Source organism: Thamnophis elegans, chromosome 10 (assembly GCF_009769535.1).
Source record: "Thamnophis elegans isolate rThaEle1 chromosome 10, rThaEle1.pri, whole genome shotgun sequence".
In the NCBI taxonomy this organism is placed as follows: Eukaryota; Metazoa; Chordata; class Lepidosauria; order Squamata; family Colubridae; genus Thamnophis; species Thamnophis elegans.
In genome coordinates this window covers 15,573,110-15,591,673 of record NC_045550.1, presented here as the reverse complement: position 1 = coordinate 15,591,673, position 18,564 = coordinate 15,573,110, and the positions used below count along the sequence as shown (strand labels likewise).

General features: G+C 35.0%; 1 protein-coding gene across 1 annotated transcript in view; it reads left to right on the top strand.

Annotated features, from left to right (window-relative positions):
* The window catches only part of TCF7L2 (transcription factor 7 like 2), a 218,067-nt gene that overhangs the window by 90,734 nt on the left and 108,769 nt on the right, over positions 1 to 18,564 (top strand). The window contains 1 exon segment of the mRNA XM_032225054.1: positions 5,846 to 5,947. Within this exon segment, the coding sequence (XP_032080945.1) occupies positions 5,846 to 5,947 (102 nt within the window).

The following is an 18,564-nucleotide window of genomic DNA, read 5'->3' as shown; positions in this document are numbered from 1 at the left end:
TACAACAAAAATGCACAAAATTCAGTAAAAGGATTGTAAGTAAGTTTGCAGCAAAAAGGTTTTGGTTGGGACTTGACTGCATTGCACTCTGATCATCTCATTTTTAACTGAAATATTTTTTCTGTTAAAACATGCCACTTTCCTTCTTGTTCCAGGCGAAAATGTATTCTTGGATTTTTTATTTTTATTTAGTATGTAAGATGGAAAGTTATCTTAGGACCCAAGAAGCATAAAGTAACAAGTCTCTGTCACTGAGAAGATCCAAATAGAGAGAAAGCCACAAAGAATATGAAATTAAAATTTCTGGGTTTTCTTGGGATCACCTTTTACAAATTTATTCAATTTTCTTGTTTCTTAAAAAAAAGATAAACAATATATCCCTACAGTATGAGTTAAATACTGATTTGTCTTTGTTTTACATGTACTCCCCTAATCAGTGTCTAGAGATGTATAAAGCAAAAATGTCCAGAAAGTTTTCTTGAATCTTTCATGGACCCATGAATCCTTCTCTTTATATAGTTGTATAAATTTAGTCATTGTAAAACAGATTGTCCAAAAAGTTTAAAATTAGAAAGTATTCATGTTAAAACTGTAACTGAAAGGTGTTTATCAACTCATATATCTCTCTGAGTTGGCAATGAAGTACATTGTTGTGATAATGTTGCCATTGGACTTTACTGGGATTCAATAATATAATGGAAAGATTTTTTTCTTTTTGGTGAATGTTACTCACGACATTTTTTTTTAACTTCCTTTGGACGGAACTTCCTTTGAAGGCTAGATGTGCAAATGGATGCAGGGAAAACTGAGATAAAAGTTCATGCATCAGGAGTATAACATGATTTTTTTTTCTCAACAATTTTCTGCAGCCACAATACTGTTAACAAATGATTGTCTTTTATAAGTAAGGATTTGAAGAAACATGCTTGCCAAAACATTAGGATTATATGTTAGTTAGCTTTCATTGGTATGTGTGGAAAATGAGAATGAGATTGAACTTGCTATCTCCTTCCTGTCACCTGTGAGTTTAGCAAGATCTGCAAGCCACATTGTTTTCATCAAGTCAGCAACCTGCCTATTTTGTATTCCGGATCTAAGTGAGTTTATATACTTATTCCATCGGTCTGCTAAAGGCCTCTGTATTGTGAGTCAAATCAATACTTATGCAGCTCTGGCAGGAAGGAAGATAAGGGGTAAAGATCTCTAGTTTGTGTGTTTTTGTTTAATAATGGTGTTAAATAAGAATAGATTTTTAAATTGAGAAATTATCCCAAATATTAGGTGTTATTTACGTATTTATCATAAAGCCTATATATGTGCAACCTCTGGTGGTTTCTAAAACATCAGAATGCATGAGACTTCAGTTTGAGTAGAGATTGGGACTGCATATTGAATTATAATCCCTACTGTCCCTGAGATAGGGATTAGAATATTTAACGGTTAGATACAAAATGAATTATATTTGCGAATTCTACACTATTTGAGGTTGAGCCAATGTGATGTAAAGATAAAATGAAGACCTAGATTAGATCTGCACCATGGAAACATTCTGTGATTTTTCACCAACCATTCTTTCTTAACTTTATAGTCTATGCCATAGCATTCTTGTGGGGGGAAAATAGGGCCCTTCACCCTTTGACAAAAGCTTGCAAACAAACACAATATGATATTAAAAACTGTGTAAGAGTTTTGCTTTCTATGCCAATATTCATACTTGATTCTTGGATTGACAGTGAATCAGATTTTTTTAAAGCACAAATTGAATTCCCTATTATTCCTAGGATGCTCAATGAAAATTGGAATGCTGATACTAAAATAAAATCTATGTTAATTCTGCCTCCAAATTTCCTTAATAGCAGTTTGTCAGTTAAAGGACTTCCTGCTGTCATTTGTATTCAGAATTTCTCACTCTATACAGTATTTCTCAATTTTATGGTTTGTGGACTGAGAATTCTGCAAGTTGAAGTCCACAAATTCTAGTTGCTAAGGTTGAGAAATACCACTGTGTTTTTCATAGGGCACTCTATCACTGTTACCTTTGTTCTGTTGAAAAAACTAGATGTAAACCTATTTTTGCTGCAGTTGTGATCCTAAAAAGACAATGGAACATGTACATCCTTCTATAAGCAGATTTTGATGCAATGTTTCCTTAGCAAAAAAGAATTCTTCCTGTGTTTCCAGACTGATACTTAAAATAATGTCTTGATAATGGGTTTTTTACTTGGCAGTTTACTACACTGTGCAAGTTGTTGCAGGATTAGATTGCTGCTTCCTAATTCCAATAGTCCATCTTTCTCTTTCTCCATTTTTCTTCCCATCTGGGTTGAGTTAGCTCACTCAACAGCAGGACTGACTCTCATTTCCTTCACCAGTAACGTTATATAGGCAGTGATCTTGGCCTGCCCTAGCATAATTGAAAATTATGTGTACCGTAGACTTGCAGTGCTGAAATGTAGACTCATAAAAACCTAGGGCTCAGGTAGCCTGTGGAGATTGGATTTGGCACACAATGAAGCTTTTATGTAAAATAAGAATTAGAAGCCACCACTTTAATATTGTATTATGGCTCAAGTTTTAAGCTATTGAATAAAGCAAGTATTTTATTCTTTGTCAATAGAACTGGTGTTTTTTCAATTTAAACTGGATGAGGTAAAGCTGTAGAGAGGATGGAATATCGGAGGATTCAGGAACATTCAAAATTCATCCTTTTTGTTAACTCCCAAATGTTGGACTTTTTGTGTGCATATATTGCATAGAAACATCGCTTGCACTCCTAATGCTTATAAAGCTGCATTTTATATTTAGTTAAAATAAACTGGGTTAAACATATTAATAAAAAATCTTTTGAAGCCTGTTTCTGAAAAACGGGGGAAGGTCAAAAATGCTCTCTTCTTTCTAGTGATATTATTACCTATCTAAGCTGGTTTGGGCTATGTGATTATTTTGATGAGTAGCTCAGGATTAGAGCATGTTCATTTACTGCTATTGATGTCACCACACTGTATTCCTAAATCAGTTCAATTGAGTAATTCCATATTTGTTACCAGAATGAAAATAAGTTACAGGATCATGAAGAAAGCTGCAGGTGAACTGGGATGTTAAATGGAGGGTAGTTTGAACCTGCGAAATCATTTTTATATCACAAAGGTTTGCTGGAAAATTGTGGGTTTAATCATTTTTTTAAATACAGCCTTTTAATATTTAATAAATAGTGGAAGGTTTCCTGTCTATTCTATGACAAAAATAGCTTGAATCATTTTACAGTAATTCTGACTAGGGAGTGTAATGTTTTGTATCTGAACTCTTGACATTCAAACCCTCCCGTTTTAATCAATCTATCAGCTTCTTGTTGTTGGTGAATTGTGAAAATTATATTCCTGATATATTTGGAGAGCATCGTGTTGAAAAAAAGATGAAGTAAGGTATTTAGTTGGAAGCATTGTAGCAAGTTATTCTTGTAATAGGCACGTAAAGGAATAAAGCTCTCCAGAACTTATTGCCAAATTGTGTTTTTGCTATTATAATAAAAAAAATATATTAAATATATAGAATGTGATCATGTCAATTTGATTTAATTTGCTCATAAGCAATATATAAACTTCTCCCTGAATACACTTCAGATGTAAGAACAAAATATTATGCATGCAAATTTAGGTTTCTGTATATTGGGGCAAATTTTAGTTTAGAATTATCCTAGTTTGTTGATGAAATATATTAACATTTTGAGCATGTACATCAGCATCATATATTAAAGTTTACCCAGAAAAGTTCAGTAAAAGCTTTTGCCTTACTTGCATTGCAAACTCTTAATACTTTCAGCACATTCTTTCTCAGCAGAGACCAACTTCCTTTGTAAATTCTGAATCTTCTCAATTAACTTCCAGTAACAAGAACATGCCTTGGTTGTTATTGTTGAAGTGAGTGAGATATACCCTATTCCTGCTTGTGCATCATGAATAGGTTTGTTTACCAAGTGCCAGCCACTTGGCTGGAAGGTTGCTTGTATGTCATGGGAGTACATATTCACCAACAAACTGACTGTTTTATTGCTCATGCTGACGGCAAGAATGAAATTGTTTGTCTAATTAAATTGTTGTCATTAAGAGAGAGCATGGTGAAGAGATTTATAATTCTTGCTGCTACATTTTTATAAGTGAAGTTGACCTAAAATGAGATTGATGTAAATATTTTAGTAATCTACCCATAGTGTTTCTTTTATCATTTTGTTACATTACAATCCTACTTGTATTTCCAAGACGTTTTGCACATTTTTTTGCTAGGGAAAGCCTCAGAAATGAATTAGAGAAAGTTATTCTAATACTTTTTTGGAAGGTTCCATTTTAGGAGGATTGTAGCAGAAAGCTAAAACAAAGCAAAGGCTGGAGCACAGCAAAGATTATTCAGAAATTGCCTGAGATTATTTATAGTAGGTTTATATGCAGCATCCAACGGATACATGCATTGGCGAGTGGGAAGATTTCTAGAAGCATGAAAGTGGGAAAAAACCTCACTTTATATCAAATGCTTTACTGGGATTAGAAAAGAGATGGTGGTTACTCCTGGTTTTTTTCCTTATAGTCTTTCTGAAATCCTGAACACACCATAGTTTGTCAATTCTTCTTAAAATAGAATGATGAAAGATGGTGCCATCTAAATTTGACAATCATATTTTCTAACTCATAAGACAAATCATTCATTGAATGACATAAGACCTAAAACTATAAATCAGATTCCTTAGCACATAAGGATGACAAGTTCCTGAATGGCTTTCTTTCTTCAACTCTGCTCACAGTCACCTGGCTTTTTCACTGTCCCTCCTATAGCTTTCTGATTTTCCCTTTTACTGGTTTGGGAAAAGGTCCTTTGACATATCCTCAGTGATATGTGTGCAAGGTAATCTAAGGACCATTGGATTAATGGATAGCCAGTATGCTGGATAGGGAATTCTTGGAGTTGAAGTCCATATTTCTTCAAGTGGCCATGGTTGGGGAACACTGGATTTAATGCATAATTCTGAGTGAGAACTTTAGCATATGTTTCCATTAGCCACACCGTTTTTGAAAAATGGTTTTTAAATATGAAATATCTATGGGTGTGTTATAGGTGCAAATTCTAAAATAATTTTTTAAAGTTCTAATTTTTCAATGCCTGTATTTTATTGCAAATAATTATCCATGTGGAATTAGTAAGACAGAGTAAATGAATCTTTCTTTTGTGAGATATACTGTAGAACTATTTGTGTTCTTGCAGTGATAGTAATGATCATGAGGAGCCATAGTGGCACAGTGGTTAGAATGTAGTACTTCAGGCTACTTCTGCTGCCCGCCGGCTGATTGCATTTGGCAGTTCAAATCTCATCAGGCTCAAGGTTGACTCAGCCTTCCATCCTTCCAAAATGGGTAAAATGAGGACCCAAATTGTTGGGGGCAATATGCTGACTCTGTAAACCACTTACAGAGGGAGGGCTGTAAAGTATGGTAAGCAGTATACAAGTCTAAGTGCTATTTCTATTGCAATTTTCCCTGCATTTTATTCCTTTCCATTTTGCTTCTGTGCAATGTTTTCTTTCTCCATTTTTAGTCCTTAGATAGCAATATAAAGTTTGCCTTTTTCTTTATTTCAATAAATGTTCATGGGTAAATCCTATAAACTGCCTACAATATAGGAGTTTTAGGTGGTCTGATAAAGTTTATAAATTAACAGTATGAAAATACTTGCTTATACCACCTCTGTTAAACATTTTTTAAAGTGTTTTTTATTTTGTTGTTGCATACCATTTAGTTCTCTTTTACTATGTTACTTGTCTATTTCCTTTCCTAACTGAAGTCTTTCTTTCTCCATCCAGTATCTCCAGATGAAATGGCCGTTACTAGATGTCCAAGCGGGAAGCCTACAGAGCAGACAAGCCCTTAAAGATGCCAGGTCCCCATCTCCAGCTCACATTGTGGTGAGTCAAAGGCCTTCCTTTGGGGCACCCGGGGGAAAGCAATCAGTTTTGTTGACCACTTCTTCTCTCAAATGCACTGATGATGAAACTGAGAGAATGTCACACTGTGCAATAGTCAACCCTGTTAAAAAAAATTATTCATGTCTTGCGGAAAGTGTAGACTTAGTAAAATTAATTTTGATGAGGCTGTAGGAAATTGCTGAAGATAAGAAACAGCTCATAAGCAACAGGAGTATTAGGTGTTGTAAAAATGCTGATACAGAATGTGAGAAATAGGAGTGCAAAAATAATTTTTTTAAGTGTCATTTTTGTGACATAGGAAACTGATAAGTACATACATTAGTTTAAGTCTGTAAATCATTAGGGATTATATTTTTCATTTAAGAGTTTTTGTATTGTGTTGTTTTGCTGTTACACTTTTATCAACTTAGAGGAGTTTACATGTTTCAGATTTGAAACAGTCCATTTGCTCAGGTTTATAACTAAAACACATGAAAAGTGATGGAAAGGGAAGTAGAAAAGACGTTCATGTTCCGCTTGAAAATTAAAGGTACAAACAGTTCAAATATATAATTAAATGGCTGCTAATTTTGTAACAGTTGGCAGGACTCTATACCAATTGGACCTATGTAGAAGTTATAAAATAGGCCTCCATTTATGTTCATTTTATTTTGAAAATATTTATACATGGTTATGCACTGTACATATATGTGCAAGTAGAATGTCCTTTAAATATTTTAGGGCAAGTTTTTAACCATATTTTAATTGTTTATATAGATTGATCCAAATGCCAGATAAATTCTTCAAGTTGAACTAGGTTAATATGAAACTTTTTTCCCCTTAAAGCCTAATATAGTTATGAAAAAGCTTCTTTATAGTTGTATCTTATATTTCTTCATTTTTGAAAAAGGATTAATATGTACAGGTATAAGCAACATTTAAGGCATAAGGCATGTGTGTGTGTTTGTGTAATATCTTGATTATTAATAATGACATACTTGTTATATGTCCTATTGGTTTTTTTTGACTGTTTAGGTGAAATGGTGAAAATAATCAGTTCCTTGTTCAGATTCCATACAGTCAGTTATCGTCTCTCACAGGAAACTGGTTAAGAATCCAGGAAGCTTTTGCTCCTTCACCCAGATAGGTGAGAGGACAGAAGTGGGTTGCTCCCGGTTCGGCCTGGATCAGGAGAACCGGTAGTGATGGTGGCAGGAGGCTCCACTCCCCTGCTCATGCACACATGACTGTGTTTGCACGCACAAGCAAACCAGTAGTAAAAAAAAATAGAAACCCACCACTGTGAGAGGAGAAGAAAAGAGAATACTGGAAAACAAATATATAATATAATATAGTGTAGTATAGTGTAGTATAATGTAATATAATATAATGTAATGTAATATATTTATTTATGGACACTTCAATGCTGCTGCTTGGAGGTTCAATAGACCAGTTCTACTCCAACCCTCCAGAATTTGGGTAAACTGGTCCCACCCCTCTGCTGCCAGATTTGCAGTCAAGCCAATCATTCCCATCCCACTACTTTTATTCCCTTGATCATTCTGTTTCTCTCTCAGGTAAAGAAATACCTCTGAAATTATGATAGGTGACAGGTTAACTAGTAGTGATTAAAATGATGTTTCCTTGGACAGAAAGTTAGACTTTTCAGTTTCCCCCATCATCTTCTATATGATTCTGGAGACTTTCTCATGTCCTTAGAGGATTTTTTTAAAAATGGAATTATAACTTTCCTTTTTAGGCTACACTGCTAGCACATATAAATGGCAGCCAAGTCTATATTCAGCCTTTTAGTGAAACAACTTCAATAAAAAGTTGTTTTCTGATCATTATTAGATATAATATAATGATTGCAAGATTTTTTTTTCTGATATTATCAATTTATTGAAATTTTTACATTGATATATTGAAAGGAAGAAACCGTTACTTTCAAATTTCTCATTTAGAATCTGAAAATGGTTTTACATAATAATTTATGTAGCTTATATAATAGTGCAGTGTTTTTTGTTTTTCCTCTTCAAGTTTTTTTCTTACATCAAAACTACAAATCAAGACTATTTGTAAATACAGGAATCTATGTACTTTTATATAATTTTTGTTATGCAATAACTTAAATTCAAGTATTGCATGCCAGGTAATAGTGTTTTGGTAATCATAAAGCAAATTCCTCAGGAATTTCTGAGATTTCTTTTCCCAATTGTGAAGAAGATTTTTGAAATCTTGGGAATACTGTGGAATGGATTTCTACAATACAACTACTCTCACACTAGTATCTAATAAGCATATTCGGAGTAATTGAAAAAACATCCCTGAAGAATTGTGGTGTCAGGAGAATTTGGAACACCCACAGATACTTAACCAAGGCACTGTAGGCTGAAACCACAGAGGAAACAAACACATATACTTGCCAAGTAGTATATTTATTCTATATATTTATTGTGAGTCCTTTTGCAAAGATATGCAAAACCATAAATGAGAAACACACACACACACACTGAAAAGTGGGCAGGTTATTCTAATACAGAAGTAGATCCATAAGAGCAGAGGTGTTTTTTAAGCATTTGAATAGGATTGGATATGAACTGAGACAGGACTTCAATGATATAAGCTAAAGTTCTCTAACTTCTGTTACAACTTTCACTGCCATATTTCATATCAATTGAACACTAAGACTGTCTTGAAAAGCCATCTCATACTTAAGATAATCCAATAATTCTAGCTAATATTTTAGTAACTACTTGAAACATTGTAGTAAAATGTATATGTAAGATTTAAACTGAATTTTGAATTATGTTAGCAGTATCACCAAATTATTCAAACAAATTATTCATTTTATATTTATTTCTCCTATTGTAGCAGCTCTTCTTTCTTTCCTTATACGAGAGTTGTCACAAAACTAACACAAGAGATATTTGGGATTGCATCCTTGTGTCAGTTCTTTTTCTTGCTAAGTTGTTCAAATATGCTATATTTGCACACAGGCTGCCCGTTGAAATCCACCCAAATTTTATGGTGTTACAAAGGGAAGAACTTGTGCATCATTCATTTCATTTCTCATGAGAAGTGTGCTGTATAATATAAGGTCAAAGAGGACCATGCATTTCAAAATGCAGTTTTGTCAGTGACACTTCTAATAGGATTGTAACTTTTTATGAATTCTGGTTGTAATAATATTACTACTGCATCATTCACAAAGAAGCTTTTCTTCAAAGTTTGTTGGCCCACATTAATTGTTTGAACTGCACATATCATAATTGAAATTGATGTTAATGACATGCATATTTTTGCCTGAATATGGAGATACACAGGCAAAACTAGGGTAAAAGTGAAATAAAGTATGTGCATGTATTTAAATATAATTCTTAGCTTTTACTATATGTCTACATGAACATAAAATAATGTTGCTGATTGCCATTTTGTTTCATAGCTTCTCTCTTGAGATACGACATAAGGTATTTTGTGTTATGTTGCCTTTTGGGACTGTATTCCTGCCTAACCAGAGAAACAGCAATAATTCATAAATGTATGCTTCACTATTCATGATTTTTCTAGAATGTGTAAATCTAGATTTGTGGCAAAAAACAAATTGCCTCTCATTTTTAGTATGGTACGTTTTTACATGAAAAGTGCACTTGGAGATTAAACAGTTTTTTATTGTGTGCATGTAGGGCTATTTTACTAGGACACATGTCAATGTATAGGCAAATTTCAAAATATGGTATGCTTATTTTATTACTTCTTCCATTCTTAGTACAGTGAATCAGTGATTACTTCAAGTTTCATATATTCCTCTGGGATTACAAAAAGGCAAAGTTCTAATGTTTGTGCAATGGTACTATATTGATCACAAAGAAAGACCAGCGTTTTCCTTTAAATGAGAAAGTTGCTGTAGGTTGGAAAATATAACAGCTGGTGTGGATAAAATGCTATTGTGTAACCTTCCTATTACAAAGCTAGTATCTAATAATAATAATATGGTCACTTTGTATTCTTCATCAATATTGTCCCAAACTTTTCTTTACAAGGAGTTACAAATAACTAATTAATATCCAGTTAAGCATTATAAATAACACACAAAGTTGCATGACTAGATAAATAACACATCTGTAATATCTGCAGACCTTTTTGACCCAAAATATCTTTTTCATTTTATGAGTGTATGTAGTAAACAATAAAAGGCAATTGCAATAAGCCAGTCATACCTATGCTGCTGATATACCAAACCAATAGTTACGATTCACATATCTTCATTTGAGCCTTCAGTTATATATTACATATTTCATTTCATAAATTGTAATATTGTCAGTTCATCAGGTGAATGAAGGTGATAAATATAATCTGCTTCCATCCATCCATCCATCAATCCAACAATTTGCTGGATAGGGAATACAGGATATCAGGCACTGCCATTTAAAGTCTTGTATAAATCAAAGGTATTGAATATATTATTTCTACCATTTATTGAGAGTTGTATCTTATATCAAATTAAAATGCTATTGTGTTTAATTGCTTTGCCATAGAATGCATGATCTTGGGCATTCCACAACATTGGCATTTGATCATCTTCATTTATCCAAAGATATTGGTAGAAAAAAAGTCCAAATGAAGGAGTGTATACATAATTTTTCAGTAGCAGTCAACAGCTGTGCTAGCAGTTTTTCCATTGTAGTCTCTGAAAAATCCCAAATATTCTTAATGATGTATAAAGGTTAATTTATAAAACAATTTATTGGTTAACTTATTTGTTGCATATGAATCAATATGACATATTGTTCATTAGCTACTATGAGCATGAGAACACTGATAAACTTTGTTTTAGAAGAATTTCTTGATATTAGGTATAATATTTCCCATTAGAGACATTCTAGAGTCATCCAGCCATCATTGTTAAAATAATGACAGGCTTTGCATTGCTTTAACAGTGGCCAAGAATATACTATAAGGTGCTGTAAGTAGGAAAAGTGGTTTTGGTATCAAAGCTCTAGAGACATGAGCTACACATCACCATAAACAGGCAAGGCTACAGGGAAATTATAGTATGTATATTTAGTTATGAAGTATATTTAGACCTGTATGTATATTGTTTTAGGTATAGGTATAGGAATTTGGGTAAAACTCAGTGAAACACATACGTAAGGCTGAACTAGGGTATTGATAGAATGGCTGTTCATTAATTCGTTCTGTGAATCCTGATAACAGAATCAGGTTTTCTTTATTGCACAGCTTAAAAAGTCCGGTCTACATGCTCTTGTACAAAATGCTCTAACTAAAATATTTTGCAGGCACACCTTTTAAAGCCGCCTAATGGGTTACCTTTTCACCTTTCTTACTTACTCTGCTCAGAGGGGGCCTTGCAGAAGGGGACTGAAAGTTATATAGGCCAGGTGTGTTAACTTGAGTTTATCGCATTTCAAAACTGTCCTGATTGCTTTTGCTTTTATGTCAGAGCTAAAAGGTTTTTAGATTTGGAGATTGTTTGGAGGAAAATTAAAATGTATCTGTATGCAGTGCAAATTCTTCTCCACTGTCTCCTCACACCTGCACCCACTTTGTTAGGTAGTTAGAAGGATTATTCACATGTTTCATAACAGTTTCTATATAATCACGAGGGCAATAATATTTTGGCATTATTACTCCTCTATAATGTCATTACCAGATATGATTTTTACATATCAAATATTGAGTAACAATAAGACAGACTTAATGAAGTAGCTGATACAGAACTGCAGACAATTTGTTACTAAAGTTAAAGTGCAGAGAGATCTGAAGCCACTGAAAAGAATGGAATTAAGTAGTTCCAGAAAAATATTTGAATAATAGGATATTCTAATACCAATATAATAAAAAGGATAGGTGTGGAGAAAGCTGCTAATGTTAATAGAAAAAGTAAACTAATACCTTACGAGATGAAACACAGTCATATATAAACACATAAACTTTAAAATATTTTGTATTTTAGGAATTTGGATTCAATAGTTCAATTTAACTTAAGAATGTCAGGAAAGTAACACATTCTATCCTTAAAATGAAGATAGAAACAGCTGTTAGTCTAAGCTTTGCTGGCTGAGGAACTCTGGGAGTTGAAGTCCACAGGTCTTAAAGTTGCCAAGGTTGAAGACCACTGGTCTAAACTATTAAAAGTTCATGTTTTCAAATTAAAAGAAAAAAAAAATCACACAAATTAGCCAAAACATGATATAAAATCTTAAATTCTTCCCGTGGAATAAATGCTTTTGGAAACAATAAGAAACTAATAAGTAGCTGTAAAAAAATAAATACAAAAGCAGGCTGACCTTTCTGAAGACAGGAAGGTCCATAGTTACACATTGATAGCGATTCTCAAACTTCCATGCAGTTGTTACCTGTAATTACTTCTGTGGGAGGAACATTTTGGTTCTTGCACTTAATTGCCACAGAGGTAATGAATGATGACAGATGATTTGGATTATTTAAGTAGGCCACCCAGAAAAAAAGTTCACAGGCTTTTTCTCTTTTTCTTATAGCAACAGTCAAAGTGCAATAGATTTGTATTTGTCTATCGATTGTAGTTTTAGGAATGTTGTTACAGGCTATAGGGCTATTAAAAGTAAGGCCCTGGATCAGTAATATTAAAACCTAATAAGGGGTGTGTTACAGGAAAAGGGTATTGGCATTTAAAATGACATGTAATCACAAAAAATCATTCTGGGAATCTAGAGATTTGAACTAACTGGAAGTTTCCTGATTTCATTCTGAAGGTTAATTGTGTCTGAGGCTGTAAATATATAAGAGACAGCTTGTAAATGAGCATATATTTTATACAGAGTCTACATTCTATAGTGTCTATGTGAGTGAGTGGCAATCACAAATTTAAATGCAACAGCAACAATAATATCCAGAATTCATAATTTAAGGAATCTGTAATTTAATATTATACTATTTTATTAAATAGTTATTCATAGCATCATAACCAAGTAGAAATCTTTTGCTGATGATATTGTCTTTAATGCCATTGGTAGTTCACAGGCAGTCTATTGGCAGGAAATATACTTGCCCCATTCTGTTATAGCACTGTATATAGTATTGGCAATGTAGCAGCTGGGGATTATGAGATTATATTGCAATACATCTGGAGGGACTCTGGTGAGAAAATAATATAATTAGTCTGTTTTATATTGGGTGAGAGGGACAGTGTTGGACCTAACTGCACAGCCATTAAAATAGGTGTGAAATGTCTCCTGTTGATGATATCTAATGGAATGTGTGAAAGTGGGAAGTTGCTCATAGGATATGAATTTTTACAGAACTCTGTCTTCAGGATGTGCTTCATAAAACTCACAATTACTGCTGTGTGCACGCTATGCTTCACTTCTAGGAGGGAGGGAGAAAGAGAGACAGAGAGAGTTCGGTGAACAGGATGACAGGATTTGATATAAACCAGCAGCGCAGCGTTTCTGCCTTTAAGTGCAAACCTTTTCACAATGCCATACATTGTGCATTCCATCACCGCAGTACTGAGTGCAATGTAGTTAAAGCACATTCTGCAAACAGGAAATGCTGAATACCACGTTGTGTGCTTTTCATGGAGATAAAGTAATGGGAGACCGTTTTTTAAGCACTTGGTGCTTAAGGGAGAAGAAGTTACAGTGAGAATGTGAGAACATATCAGGCATATTTTTTTTGTGCCAAACTAGGCGCAAAATGGACAAAACCTTTGAATTCTGAAGGTTGATAATGCTATTTCAGTTTTAACAAGTTGTTGTAGCAAAATGTGAGAGTAGTTCACAGTGTAAAATTGCCCCAGTGTAAAAAGTCGCTGGCTTTAGTTTTTCCTCAATAGTTTCCTATCATGTTCATTTGATTTTGTTTTTTTAAATGGGACCACTGTTATTTTTAATATTTATGTACTATACATAAATACATATACTAAAAATGATAATAAAGCACAGAATTCCCTCTGCCCCCAATCTTGGCAAGTCCTACTATCTCTGGTATTAAAAAACATTGTGTTAGTTTTCTTGGCAGTCTTTTGGAAAAAGGAGTTGCAACACCAGGCTTCTAGGCAAAAGCTCAAAAAGTAAAGGCGATTGAGAAGCTAGAGTAGTGGGAATAGTAATCAGCCACTGCTGCTTCAGTAAAATAAGTGAAGCTTTTTAAGTTTGGGTAGATTGTGTGGGTACAAGTCAAGCTTTACCATCGGTTGTGAACATTGACAGACAAAAACTGGGACATGAAAAAATATCATGTTCACTGGACAAGGTCTCAGTTGTTTCCTTGATTTTTCATACTCAGAAGTGGATTTTAGAAGGTTAACTGTTTATTATTCATCCATGCTTTAGAGGTGCTTAAAATTGTTTGCCTTTTGGAAGTGATTAAACATGTCAGAAGAAGATAAGAGAAGGGTCACCGTGTTCTCCACATATTTATCTAACTTTCAAGTTGAATGCTCCATGTGTTTAAAAGATTGCTACTCCCACTCCCCTCCATGTATTTTTTACTTTTTTAAAATTTTAAGTACAGAATATTAAAGAGGAAAACGTGTCATGCATTCTTATTAGGAATGGGGAATATATATATATATATATATATATATATATATATATATATATATATATATATATATATATATATATATATATATATATATATATGTTGTATTTGTGCTGATAAATAATATATGTGTGTGTGTGTGTGTGTGTGTGTGTGCATCATGCCTATAATTAATTGGAAAGATAATATCAAGCCAGCAAAGGAGTTGCTCTTTAATTTATAAGATATTCTAATGCTGACGAGAGTTTTGAAATAAAGTGAAATTTGAGAAGCAACTTGTTGCCTCATAGTGTTTTAGATCTTTAAATTCTTTATGTCAAAATATAAAGAGTTTATGAAGAGTAAAGTGGAGAAGATTTGTAGTCTTCTGCCCATACTTTCACTGCTTTATCCTAGAAACAAACAAGACTCTGTAATTTGTCAGCTGTTTCAGAAGGCATTTGAAAAAAATGGAACTTTGCAAGTCTTCTGTCAGCATCTTTTAAAATGTGTGTTTGGAGGAAAATGAAGTAGGAGAAAAGTAATTTCTTCAGGGCATAACTATATGAAGCATCCTTGCAAGGAGCTAAAACTTGTTTTAGTAGGTTCGTTCTTGTCTTTTTCAGGACCAGGAACTAACAGATAGTTCTTGGCTTATAATCATTTGGTAAATGACTATTCAAAGTTACAACAGCACAAAGTTACAACAGATTTATGACCATTTCTCACATTTACAACTCTTGCCACATCCACATGCTTACATGATCATGATCAAAATCCAGATGCTTGGCAACTGGAATATATTTATGACAGTTGCAATGTCCTGGGTCATATGATCTTTGCCAGCTTCTGACAATCAAAGTCAATGGGGAAGCCAGATCCATTCAAAAATCATGTTACTAACTTAATAACCCTACTGATTCACTTAACAACTGTGGCAAGAAAGGTCATAAAATGGGGAAAGACTCGCTTAACAATTTTGTTGTTTAGCAACATAAATTTTGGACTCAATTGTGACCAAACAGATACAGCCTGAGGAAGGACAAAATCCCATTTAATAGCTCACACAAGGTATATGGCAGTGATGGTGAATGTTTGCAGTATTGTTAATTGTATAAACTTAATTTGGCTTGGCAAGAAAATATTACTATAGTTTATAATAATATGGAATTATTTTACATTTATAATGGTATTGTTAATGTAGTTAACTAACTGCAACTATTGTTAAAGTAATTATTTATAAATTTTCCACATTTATAGTAAGATGTGGACTGTACCAGAAAATCACATTCAGATGTAGTAGATTAGATAAATTTTGTGCCATTTTAAAATGACATAGATTAAGGCAATCTGTTGTCTGAATCTCGTCCAATTTGTCTGTGTGCTTTTGCCATACATTAGGTCACCTCCATATTTATATAATATACAGGCTAATATATGAATAGTTAAACTTCCATGAGTATCAAAATATATAAATGGCAACATTCTCTGTTAAGTTTTGTCTCTGCTACAAAGTCATTAATTGTCCAGAGCCAATATGGAGAAATAGCATGTGAAGTCACATGTGCATGTGCATGGACACACATTCAGTCCTTAAAACCATGATAAATCAGTAATAATATTAACCCTATTTAAAAGATTGTTGAAAAAAATCAGAATATGAACACTAAAAAATAAAATAATCTTTTTGGTTTTCTTCCTCCCTAGAGCTCCCTGCCTGCATATGCAACTGATTAACAGTGGCTAATTTGGATCATATTAAAGATGAAAGCTATCTGCTTGCATTTTGCAAGACAGAAAGCCAGATTTTTGATATCTTGTGATTATTTACCAGAAAAAACATGACAGAGTAAAATGATGGATCATCAAATTACATGCTTTAGTGTTTAGTTTAGTTTAGTTTAGTTTAGTTTATTATTTATAGGCCGCCCTTTTCCCTGAGGGGACTCAGGGTGGCTTACAATTTATAGGGAAGGGGGGGGTACAAGACAATAAAACAATAAACATAAAACAGTGCAAGTAAGAATAAAACACAACATTCATCATTCGGGTGGGGGCAGGTTACGATCTTTATCCCCAGGCCTGATGGGATAGCCAGGTCTTGAGGGCTGTGCGGAAGGTCTGGAGGGTGGTGAGGGTACGAATCTCCACGGGGAGCTCGTTCCAGAGGGTCGGAGCTGCAACTGAGAAGGCTCTCCTCCGCGTAGTTGCCAGTCGGCACTGACTGGCAGATAGAACTCGGAGGAGGCCTAATCTGTGCGATCGAATAGGTCGCAGGGAGGTAATTGGCAGGAGGCGGTCTCTCAAGTACGCAGATCCACTGCCATGAAGGGCTTTGTGGGTGGTAAGTAAGACCTTGAAGCGCACCCGGAGATCAACAGGTAGCCAGCGCAGCTCGCGGAGGATGGGTGTTATGTGGGCGAACCGAGGTGCGCCCACGATCACTCGTGCGGCCGCATTCTGTACTAGCTGAAGTCGCCGGATGCTCTTCAAGGGCAGCCCCATGTAGAGCACATTGCAGTATTCCAGCCTAGAGGTCACAAGGGCCCGAGTGACTGTTGTGAGAGCCTCCCGGTTCAGGTAGGGTCGCAACTGGCGCACCAGGCGAACCTGGGCAAATGCCTCCCTGGTCACAGCCGTCAGGTGGTGGTCGAAAGTCAGCTGTGGATCCAGGAGGACTCCCAAGTTGCAAACCCTGTCTGAGGGGTATAAAATTTGACCCCCCAGCCTGAGTGATGGAACACTAACCAAATTATTGGGAGGGAAACACAACAACCACTCGGTCTTCTCCGGGTTGAGTACAAGCTTGTTAGCCCTCATCCAGTCCCTAACGGCTTCAAGACCCCGGTTCATCACGTCCACCGCTTCATTGAGTTGGCACGGGGCGGACAGATACAGCTGCGTATCGTCCGCATATTGGTGGTATCTTATCCCGTGCCTCTGTTCTGGGTCAATAGCTAAAGAGAGGTGTATGAACCTTATAATAACAGTTCAAATAATATCATAGAGTAAGGTGTGTAAATTTTCCTTTCCACCGTTTCCATACCAAGATATAGGTTGATATTAAAACCAAGGTGCTAATATAATCTGAATGGTCTAAAATGACATACAATAATGTTTGTATATTTTCATGTAACTCATTGAAGAAAAGACTTTTGCTCAATTCTATCTGTACTTTCCTCCCCCTTCACTATAAAAATATAGCAGTCAGCATTATCTGAGCTTTATAAGCCAAGAGGTCTGGAGTCTGCTTGATATTTCAGAAGTACATGTGTAAGTTATTAAATACTTGCTTATTTCTTATGGTGGACTGTGTATTCATATATTTTGCTCTTGGGAAGCCAGGGAAAGATAGGAAGCAGAGGTGATATTCAGCCAGTTATAAACAGTTTTGGCAAACCTGTAGTGGAAGTTTTGAGTAGTTTGGAGAACCAGAAAATACCACCGCTGGCTGGCTGTGCCCCCATCTATTTGCTGTCTCCTGAGTCCCAGCTGATCGGCTTCTCAGATGATCGGCTGGGTCTTCTTTTGTTCTGCACAGGAGAACCGAATTGGAAAGCAGGTTAGTGGGGTGGAGTGCAAATGGAGATTTTACAGTATCCTTCCCCTGGAGTGGGAACAGAATGGGGATTTTGCAGTATCCTTCCCCTGCCACGCCCACTAAGCCACACTCACCAAGCCACACCATGCACACAGAACTGGTAGTAAATTTTTTTGAATCCCACCACTGATAGGAAGGCGATCCCAATCTATAGCACAGCAATACGTTCACCAAAAGAAATAAGCAATTGAGTAGCCAAGTCTAGACTGCAAATGTTATATCACACTATTTGTTTTTGCATGGCTATATGAGCCCACCACATTTCAGCTGGCATTTAAAAAACTCAGAGTTGGAGTCCATTGTTTCAAGGACTCATTGTTGCTATTTCTCACGTGTTCAACTTACTCTATGTCCACATAATGGCCATATTTCTTTTTAAAGTTCAGGTTTTAGAACTATGACTCAGACTCCACCAAGGAGGACTGAAGACATTCTGGTTCTGGTTTTATTCCGTGGACTGAACTGACAGAGGTTTGTTCAGCCATTGCTT